Genomic DNA, 10426 nt, shown 5'->3' on the forward strand with positions numbered 1-10426 from the left:
CTCTCAGCCCCACTCACCTCACAGAGTGTTTGTTGTGGGGGAGGAAGGGAAAGGAGAATGTTAGCCACTTTGAGAATCCTTCGGGTAGTGATAAAGCGGGATATCAAAACCAAACTCTTCTTCTTCTTCTTCTTCTCTATGCTGACAACAGAGCTTTTCCAGGTTGTGCAGGACCTCTTGCAAACTGGCCCGAAAGCAGTGGTAGAACCAATGGCAGCTTGGTGTGACTTGTTTGCCAAGCACTCTGAGGATAAAATCGCTTGCATTTGTTGGGACCTTGACTCTGCTATTAAAGTGGTACCTTGGTTTAAGAACAGCTTACTTTATGAACAACTTGGATTAAGAACACTGCAAACCCAGAAGCAGGTGTTTTGGTTTGTTAACTTTGCCTTGGAATAAGAACACGTTTCGCTTCCTGTTGAGTGTGTTCCATTTGTAAATTGAGTCCCCCAGTGATATGAGAAAGCACGCCTTGGTTTAAGAATGCTTTGGTTTAAGAACGGACTTCCGGAACGGATTAAGTTCGTAAATAAAGGTACCACTGTATAGCGGTTGACTCTCAAGAGACATCCAGAGCACAGTCTAGTCCTGTTATGTTGTTTGAGTTTCAGTTGGTGCAGCTCGACGATGTGGACAAGGCGCTTGGATCAGTTTGGGTGACTACTTGCGCTCTGGACCTGTGCCCTTCTTGGCTAATAAAATCCAGCAGAAAGAAGACAGCTGTCTGGGCCAGGGAGGTAGTCAATGCCTCTTTATAAGAGGGGGTGGTTTCTACCTGCTTGAAGAAGTCAGTGATAAGACTCCTTCTTAAGAAACCATCCCTTGATTCTGAGAACCTAAGCAACTACGGTACCAGCCAGTTTGCCAGCATCCCTGGGTGCGGGGCAAAATACATCCGCACAAGCACACACACCCAGAAAGCAAAGTAGTATTTATTTCTAGTTACAAGTATAGCCCAGCATTCCTCCCTGGAAGTCAAGGTGGTGTACTTGTCCCCCTCTTCATTTCATCCTTGTAACCCTGTGAGGTGGGTTAGGACAAAATATTTGATTTCAAGCAAAAGTAGTCTAGGCTTTTGCAGTAGAGAGCTGGTGCATCATAGCAACCACCAGACTACTCTGTTTGAAATCTGTATTAGTCCTACGTTCACATTTTGCTTCTACCTGGCTCTCACTTGGTGGGGTGGGGGGCTAGCCAGGTTTTTTGTCCTGGGTGAAGCCTCCACAGGAGCACCATTGCGGCTCCCAGCTTGTGTGTGTGTACGCAAATATTCATGGAGGGGTGTGTGCCAAACTGGGTCTTAGACATGGATGAAATAAAGCCCACTTTCGCCCCTGCACATAAAATAGTAATATCAATCCTAATAGGCTGTAATCCTGGACACGTCTACCCAGTCGCAAGCAACACCATGTTCCGTTGAGCTTGCTCCCAAGGTAGTGCGCACAGGACTGTAGCCTTGAAGTGCAATCCTATGCACATTTACTCCGAAGACAGCCCTGCCGAGTTCAAAGGGGGCTTTCTCCCATATAAGCATGCATAGAACTGCAGCTTTAAAATGTTTCCCCAGGCATCCTGAAAGCCATGCTTTCTTAATACACCCGATAGCTGCGATCCTGTATGCGGCGCCTGAAATGGACGTGACTCCCTTCCCAAACACGCGCCAGGATCGGGGCCGCCTCCGGGAGATGCCTGCTAGAAGGAGGATTTCTTCCTACACTTGAGACTTTTCTTTTCTCATTTGGCAGGCCACGTGCTCTCGCCTCCCTTCGCCCACCCGGGAAAAGGAACACGTCATGAGAGGGCCATCCTCTCCAAGTTGGGCGGCCCTTCCAAAGTGCAGGCTGAGCAAGGAGGAGGCGGCAAGAATGCAGAAGCTTGGCTCCGGCGCCGGCGGCGTTCCCCTTTCCTCGGCGCCTCCCTCTGGCTCCCCGGCCTGGCCTGCCCCGCCGCACCCGCCACCTCCGCTTTCAATGGGCGGGCGGGCGGAGCGCCCCTTCCGGCGGCTGTTCCCTGAATGGCGGCGCCCGCGCGGGAGGGGCCCGGGACGCGCGCGCGGATGACAGAGGGCGCATGCCTGCAGCCAATCAGCGCCGGGAACAAACTGGGACGGCCCGAGAGCCTGAATAAATCATTAAGCTTGACACGCGCGCCTCAGTCTCCCCGGGCTGGGCTGGGCTGCGCCTCTCGTCGAGGCTGCAGACAAAAGGGAAGGCTGTCCTGTAACTTCCACCTGCGCGTCAAAGGTGGTGTGGGGGGGGGGAGCGGAAGGGGGGATAGGGACCCCCAAGGACTGCTCGCCTTGCAGCTCCAGCAGCCCGAGCTGGTTTTCTGGGGATCGAAGTAGGATCACAAGGTCCTGAAATCTTTTCAGGAATTAGAATAGTCAGGCGCGGTGAGATGGTGGGAGAGGTTAGGAAAGTTGCTATCTGTGCTCCCGCAGCAAAGGTTTGCTGAAAACACGCGACAAAAAAGGTATATGGTGTTTGATTCAGGGTTGAATATATATATTTTAAAGCCGATCCGTTTACGATAATCTCAGTAAGCATAGGCGCAAACTCCTAGGGGGCGAGGTCCCTCAATAAAATATTTGAGAGGGGCACTCTGCTCCCCAGTTGATGGGCATTGCAATCGAATACAGTATTGTGCGCGTTCCACATCTTGTGATCGATTATGTGGGGCGGGGCTTACCTGGCTCCGCCCTCAATATTTTATTCAGGTTGGCACCCCTGTCAGTATGCCTTGTAAGTTTAGCATTAAAGGTTTAAATGGATGGCATTATTTCTTCCTCCTCGGACCCTCGCTCAATGGAAGCGAAAGCTAAACCCCTGATGGTGGGCGTGACGTATATTACGCTCGCACTTGGATGTTGATCGATGGCTATCAGTAGATGGCGAAAGAGTGAGGCCTAGGCCTTTAAACTCTTAGTCCTCATGCAAGATGGGAATCGATGCGCCAACTTCTTCCCGATCAGTTTAAGAAGAGTCGAGGGGGGCGAGCATTGGTCGCTGGGAGTTTTCTTCTTGCTGGCACTGAGCTCCGTTCTGTCCTGATTTAGGGTTAGCTAAAAAAATCAAAAAGCGGTGGAGGGAAAAGGCCATTAAAGCAGGATCCAAAGAAAAACTGAATCGAACTCTTTTTCTTTCTTTTTCTGGGCACCCAAAACGGTATCGATCACCTTGCCTCCTTCTGCGAGAAGGTGCACACGCATCTATCTCTGCGCACAGTTTCTGTTACCTCCCGTCTTTGTGTCCCAACACACACACTCGCCAAAACAATGTTGGCTGCACAGACATAACAAATTGGGGTTCTCTTTTTTCTCTTTCCCACATGCAACGCGCGACTGCTCCGGTTGGGTGTCGGCGGCTCTTTTTGCCTATTTAATGCCAGCGACTCCAACCTAACGAACCAACCTGCCCAGCAGTGGGTGCTCGCCCTGTTTTTTAAAGAGCGTTTATTGAACTGCCCCTTGTTTCGTTCGCGCAGTTATTCCTTGGGGAAAGTGGTTGAGGTGGATTTGGCAAATATGGCTCGATTTCTACGAATCCCCTTCTTCTAACAACGCCTAACAATTTCCATCGGTATCTCTGGTTGTTTCGCCCCCAATGCGTCCTCCGCCCCCGCCCCCCACTCCCTCCATATAGCGCTAGCTGAGTAGCTTGAAAACTTGAGAGTACCATAAAATAGATGCTCCCTGATTTATGGAGTTTACTAAGGCTGAATCCGTCTTGTCAGAGCCCCTGAATAGCTTTGCCTCCCAGCACAAGAAAAGGCTTTGTGTTGCTAAGCGATTAGAGCAGATGTAATGAGATTTCGCTCCAGCCTGCCCTGCACTTTCCTATCTCCAGTGAAATGGTGTGGGTCTTTGGGGGGGGGCGGGGGGCGAAAGGTTTGGGTTCCTGCCCGCTTCTGACTTCGTTACAAGGAGCGCCGTAACTTTGCCTCTTGATTTCACGAGTCTGGATATTGACTATTCAGAGAAGAAGAAAAGCGCGCGGGTGGGGGGAAAGAGAGAGGGAGAAAAAAAAAAAAAGAGAACACCTGTCTCCATAAGGAACAGAAAATTTGGTCTTGGAGTATCAGAATGAGACATTGTCGTGATGGGATACACATAGCCATAAATTACTTGCTAAACTTCATTTGCATACCTTATCTCTACAGCCTTGTAAAGGTGGGTAAACAAACGAAAAACGGAGCCACCTTTTAAATAGCATAAAAAAGCGGCAGAAGAGAGTGTAACCGTTATTATTTTCCTAATCAAACAAAAGTTGCAAGATCGGTTAAAACAACGAGTGCTTGTACTGAATGGGCAATCCAATGGTTTCTTTACTCCTGCCTCCCCCTCCCACAGCATATTAATGGACGAGGGGAGAAAGGAGAGGAGGGGAAGGAGGCCGCATGTATGGCAATGCAATGCTGCCAAATTAAATAAAATTCCGTTATAGTCCAGTGCATGAAGACTTTCTGTATTAATTTATTCGCGTAGCATTGTTTCTCTCTCACTCAATCTTTCTTCCATTTTTTTAAAAAAGCAGGATAGATATTTTTTTTTTAGGAACATTGGCTACCTCCTTTTTTATTTTATTAGATACGTTTTGCGCTTGGCTTTCCGCTTGGCTTGGCGCACGCAAACTGAATTTGCAAGCAAGGCGGGAGGAGCTAAGCAAGAAACGGGGAGGTGGAAAGGGACGAGGGGAGAATGAACCCGAGGCGGATTCTAGTCACGTCTTTGCTAACTGACAACAAGGAGACTAGCCAAAAATGGGGAAAAAGCGGGGAGGGGGAAGAGACCCAATTTCTTTTTGAATCTTGGTAATTGGGCACTTTTACACGCAGATCACGCTGCTGGGGGAACGTAAAAAACAGGCCAGCTAGATCGGCGTATTGAATCTCAGGCGCGCACTTTCTGCGGCTTTGCTGCCCGCCATCCCATGTCATGTTTCTCATACGCCAGCGCTTCTCTAACATGGTTTCAAGGTATATTGCCTGATAAACATCTTTGATTTTCTTGTGTACACCCTGTTATATAGCACTAGAAAGTGGAGATGTCAGATTTTTTAAAAAAGCTCCCTCCCTGCTAGGATTCATTCTTTGGTGGAGTATGATTTGTGTAGATGCAGAAAGGGAAACTAAGCAGGCAGGCCTCTCCCTATTTAATACACATTTGGAAAACCCAGCAGCAGAAGAGCAACTACTGCAATATCCTTGTAGGCCTGCTTATTTTGAATCCTCACATGCATCTATATATAACAACAGATTGAGCCCCAGAAGTGTAATATCCCCCTCTGTGAACATTTGACTCTTCTTATACATGAAAAACATAGGGCAGAAAAGAAAATCAAGATGTGCAGTAGAACCAGGAAGACGTTGCTTTAATTGAAACAAAAAGTTTTATTACCAAACTAGTTTGTATAAAACACGGTTATACATGATTTTTGTAAGTTTGTAATAAAACAGTGTGAAAAGGCAGTAGTAAAAGTTTTCTTTTTCTTCAAAAGGCAGCAGCTTGTAAAATAAATAGCTACCATTTTGCGTTTGGACAATAGCTGCATAAACTTTGTTCACTTTGAACAATTGTTTAATAACATTATTAATACATTAGCAAAGTTTCTATAAAAAAGTAAGACACATCGGTGCTAAAGTACATCCGGAGGCATTTCCAAGTCCTTTACAAGACCACATGACAAAAACATGGCAGTTGTAAGGTCATTTTGACTACGCATCTAGATATGAAGAGGTAATAAGCATTACATATCATTTAAAAAGTTATCAAGATATACACATTTTAAACCATTTGTACAAAAAAAGTCTATAAATTTCTCTGTCTCTTATATACAAAAATAGCTTAATATATCCCCAAAATTGGTTAGGATACAAATAGATTTTTTTTTATATAATAAAAAGTTCACAAGAAAAAATTGGAAGCATTTTATGATGGGGATGGTAGGGAGGAAGTGGATGAAGGAGAGAGGGAGACGTCAGAGGATTCTTTGAATACAGCATAGTTTTGATTTTCAAAATCTCCACAAGTACTAGGCAACAGGAGTGTCCTTTGCACACTTGTTTAAGAGCAAGTCTCACTGAATCTAGTAAGCATACACAGGATTCATCTGCACAGCTGCAGTCCTAAAGCCATATACTTGGGAAGAAGTCCCACTGAATGCTGTGGGGCTTACTTCTGAGTAAGTATGCTAGGATTGCACTGTGTTTTGTGTCCAGAAAGCTGCGAGTGAAACAGTCTTTCCAAAGAAGCAACACTGTATTTATTTCAACAAAACGGAAAGATCATTGCTCTGTTGAAGATGTATATGATGTATATAGGCAGTGTTGTTTAACTTTGGGGGTACTGAATAGGCAGATAGTTGCTCTTGGGCCTCCTGTTGCTACTAAGCCCATTGTGCAGCCTGATCCTATGTATGTGAATGTCACTGAGGCTGCAATCCTGTGCATGCTTATCTGGGAGTAGTTGAGTCCCATTCCATTAAATGGGGCTAACTTCCAAGTAAACATACATAGAATTGGGCTGCATGTCTCTTCAAAACAGCCTGGAGTGCAAAGGCAGAATCAGGGAGTGCTTCCGGTTTCTTGCAAATGCAGTCAAACTCATTCTGTGCTTCACTGTCTTGACTTTTCTTCCTTTCCATAATGGGAAGAAAACAGATGCAACCGTTTTTCAGCAAGTCCTGTAACAACATAAGGAGAGAGAGGTAAGCATCAAGGCTTAATCCAAGTTGTGACAAGGACACAATTGGTTTTGGCATGCCAGCTCCATTAAGTGATCATTCTGCTCAGAAAGACACACCCGCTTCACAGCAAGGCCTACAATTCTGTTACGTTGAATTTTTTGGATTTAACTCAAAGATGCTTCTGAGTAAATTATTCAGGACTGCAGTGTAGATCCCAATGACTTCAATGGGTGCAATTCCCAAGTCCTGAACACGCTTACAGTAACGCATATCAACTCACAAAAAGTCCCATTATGATAAATGGGGCTTCTTCCCCAGAAAGTGTGCATAAGGCTTCAGTCCTAAATCTTACTAGGGAGGAGGTCCCACTGAACACAGTGGCAGAGATCCCACTGGACTGGACCGCATTTAAGATTTAGTAATCACATTCATTACACTGGCATGATGGACCTCAAGGCAGTGAACATACAGTCTCCCATCCAGGCACTGGCTAGACCTGGGATCTAAGTGATCTCACAGTGTCCTTTGACCACAGTCTGAGTCCTGTTAGCTTCCACAGAACTGGCATCCAGACATATTTGGAATGAAGCCCCTTTAACAGTTCTATATCACAATATAGATCTATTGGCCCTCTCATAGGATATAGCAGGAAATTAAACCAATGGAATATTCTTCTGAGTTATTATTTTGAGTACCAATTGGCAGGAATCCAAGTGTGCTAGCTTACAGTTTATCATGGTTTTGTTGCTGTTTTAGTGTTTTGATTCATGTAGACAAAATATTGTTGTGATATACATTAGATAGTGAATGGGAAATAAATAAAGGTTAAGGGCACTATTGACCTAGCTGCTCAGTGAGATCCCAGTTGAAGGCTACAAACCATTTTCCAGGCCTACTGCATATTAAGCATTTTGTTGACTACAGAAGCCCAGTCTTGGAGTCAGGCTATGTAATACACAAGCCACTTAGGCCAGTGTTGTCTCACTGACAGATCCTACTAAAGTTGACCACTACACTGACTTCCAGGAGTACTTCTGGAGCACTTAGTTATTTGCAGTTTTGTAATCAAATAGGGCTAGTCCAAAGTAGGTCCCACCTCCCCATAGGGCACTCAGAATGTATCTCAGTATTGAACACTGAATAAAGAGAGGAAAAGAAAAGAGAAGCATAGGCACCCTACACTCCATTTGCCATGGACCAAGAGGGCTCTTTTTTCACCCAGGGCCCAAGCAGGACAAGTGGTCCGTGGACTGCAACCTACCACTCTGGAGAGGAGCCACTGAGCTCAGTGGGATACAGGTCGCTCAACTCCCATCAATTTTAATGAGATGGTACCCTCCACTCCTAAGCTCTTGTTAGGTGCATTTGCACATGCTTGTCCTCCCCGTCAAATTTGTTTTGATTGTAACCTCCTTGGGGCAGCGGCCTTGCCTTTCCTCACTCCGACGAGTGCCATGTGCACTGATGGTAATGGAAAAATAGCTGACTAAAAGCACGAGACTTTTAATCACAGGGTTGTGGGTTCGAGTCCACCTTGGGCAAAAAGATCCCTGCAGTGCGGAGGCGGGTTGGGCTAGATGACCCTCTGGGTCCCCCCTTCCAGCTCTATGGTTCTATGCAGGGGGTTGGACTAGATGACCCTCGGGGGTCTCTTCCAGCTCTACGGTTCTAGAAGAGAACAAACCCTTCTTCCTTTCCAACCTGCCAGCAAGGGAGCCCCGCCACGACCCCCTCCCCGCTCGCCCTCCGCCCGAGAAGCTGCCTCAGCCAAACCCACCTGCTGCCAAGCCAGCGCCAAGAGGGCCTCCGGGGCCTCTCAGAACCAGTTGGTGAAGTCCAGGAGCTCCTGCTCTTCGGGGCTGAGGGGATCGTAGGACCCTTCGTCCGAGGAGTAGGAGGAGACGGGCGAGCCCGCCATGGAGTTCATGTCGTTGGGGTAATTGGGGGAGATGGTGGGCGAGAGGACGCCGGCCTGGAAGGCGGCGCTGACGGCGTCGTGCTCGTCGAGGAGCTGCTGCAGGGCCCGGATGTACTCGACGGCCGAGCGCAGCGTCTCCACTTTGCTCATCTTCTTGTTGGCGGCGCCGTTGGGGACGTGCTCGCGCAGCGTGGCGAAGCCCAGGTTGACCAGCTTCACGCGGTTCCTCTCGCGCTCGTTCCGCCGCGCCACCGCCGCCGGCTGCTGCTGAGGGAGGCTGTAGCCGAAGCCGCTGAAGTTGAGGCGCCGCTTGCAGCGCATCAACTCCGGCGACGACGAGCGAGGGCGCTTCACCTGCTGCTGCTGCTGCGGCTGCTGCGGAAGGGGCTTCGGCGCAGCCGCAACAGGCGCTTTGACGCCGCCGCCGGGAGAGGACTGGTGCTGCGGGTGGCCCGCCGACGCCGGGCTGAGCTGCTGCTGCTGCTGCTGCTGCTGCTGCTGCTGCGCGCTCTGTGAAGCGGCCACTGCAGCCGCCGCCGCGGCCGCCGCGAAGAAGCAGGCGGGCTGGAGGAAAGGCGCGGGAGGCGGCGGCTGGCTGGCGACGCTGTCCATCTTGGCGGGGCTGGCGCTGGCCATTGGGCGGCCGCACGGACGAGGAAAGGCGCGCGGCTTGTGCTGGCCTGAGGCGCGGGAAGGAGAATTTGGTTTCTTTTTTAAAAAAAGAAAAAGAAGGGAAAAAAGGCTTGCGGGTGCAGAGCGCGAGCGAGCTCAGATGGCACCGCCGGCTTGGCCTCCTCCCCTTTCTTTGGAACCGAGGGAGGCTCGTGGCGCTCGCGTGTGCGCAGCCCGCTTCGCCAAACCTCTTTTGCCAAAAACGTCCAGAGATTGTGTCTCTTATAAGGGGCGGCCGGAGCTGGGCTCGCTGTTGTGCCCCCCCCCCCGCTCGCCCCACGGCCGCCGCCTTTTCTCTTCACACTCTCCCCCCACCCCCGCGCGCTCGCTCGCTCGCGCCGCCTCCTATCGCTGCCTCTCTTCGCACACACGCACGCACCCTCTCTCTCTGTGCACCTTGCGCCTTCCACACTCCCCGGCTTTGCAATGAGTGGCCGCGGGTCGGGGAAGTGCTGCCCGTCTTTTCATGACCGGTCCGGAGAAGGGTGTTGGGTCTGTGTGTGTGTGTGTGTGTAAAAGAATTGGATGGAAAAGGCACAATACACAGGGACGCGCGCGCACAGTCACAGGAGCAGACCCCCGTACACGCGCGTGCACGCGCGCTGGACCCAACTCCGCCTCCTCTCCCCCCACCGCTCCGCTTGCAAGGTTTGTTGTTGCAAGTGCGTGCGCCCGGCGCGTGCCGTTGGCCCAGCCGCTGAATAAACAATTGGGCTGGGCCACCGCATGTGGGGGGAAGGAGGGAGGGGGCCCAGGCGGCACAGCGAGCGCTGATTGGCTGAGTTGAAGCTGAGGCGGTAATAGAAGAGGGAGGGGCTGTCGAGAAAGGGCGAGGGGGGAGGGGTTCCCCGGGCTCCTCGCAAGCGGGGGAGGCGCAGCGCCTGGCGAGAGCTTTCCTCTCAGGAGCCGCTTTCTGAGGCGGCGAGTTGGGTGGAGGGTCGTGGCGAGGGGCGGCTGAGAGCCCGCTTCTTGGGAGACCCTTGCGAGGAGCAGCCCGGTGACAACGGCGTGGGCCCCACGAGTGAGCGGGGCGGGGGCAGCGGAGAATCGAGGAGCACCAGCCCTTCCTGCGAGACGGAGCGACCGCTTGGAGAGCGCTGTCAGGCGGCGGGCTTCCGAGCGAAGGGGAGCTTCCGTAACACACGAATACAAC

The 10426-nt window shown here is 50.3% G+C and overlaps 1 protein-coding gene and 1 long non-coding RNA gene across 2 annotated transcripts in view; one reads left to right on the forward strand and one right to left on the reverse strand.

The window, feature by feature from the left end:
- LOC310743725 overlaps positions 1-1947 on the forward strand; it is a 146506-nt gene extending 144559 nt beyond the window's left edge. The window contains exon 4 of the long non-coding RNA XR_014539190.1: positions 1746-1947. This is a non-coding gene — a long non-coding RNA (uncharacterized lncRNA). The remainder of the gene's footprint in view (positions 1-1745) is intronic.
- Positions 1948-5352: 3405 nt separating this feature from the next.
- On the reverse strand, positions 5353-9827 carry ASCL1 (achaete-scute family bHLH transcription factor 1). The gene is made up of 2 exons (XM_083574156.1): positions 8461-9827; positions 5353-6680 (listed from the first exon to the last, which is right to left on the reverse strand). Exon 1 carries the CDS (start codon positions 9235-9237, stop codon positions 8500-8502), a length of 738 nt encoding a protein of 245 aa, XP_083430282.1. The 5' UTR covers positions 9238-9827; the 3' UTR covers positions 5353-6680; positions 8461-8499.
- Positions 9828-10426: the final 599 nt, after the last annotated feature.

Source organism: Podarcis filfolensis, assembly GCF_964270895.1.
Source record: "Podarcis filfolensis genome assembly, chromosome: 10".
NCBI classification, from domain to species: Eukaryota; Metazoa; Chordata; class Lepidosauria; order Squamata; family Lacertidae; genus Podarcis; species Podarcis filfolensis.

Excerpts from the sequence above, each read along its gene's own strand:
- ASCL1 (XM_083574156.1), bottom strand. The coding sequence starts at position 9,237 with ATGGCCAGCGCCAGCCCCGCCAAGATGGACAGCGTCGCCAGCCAGCCG.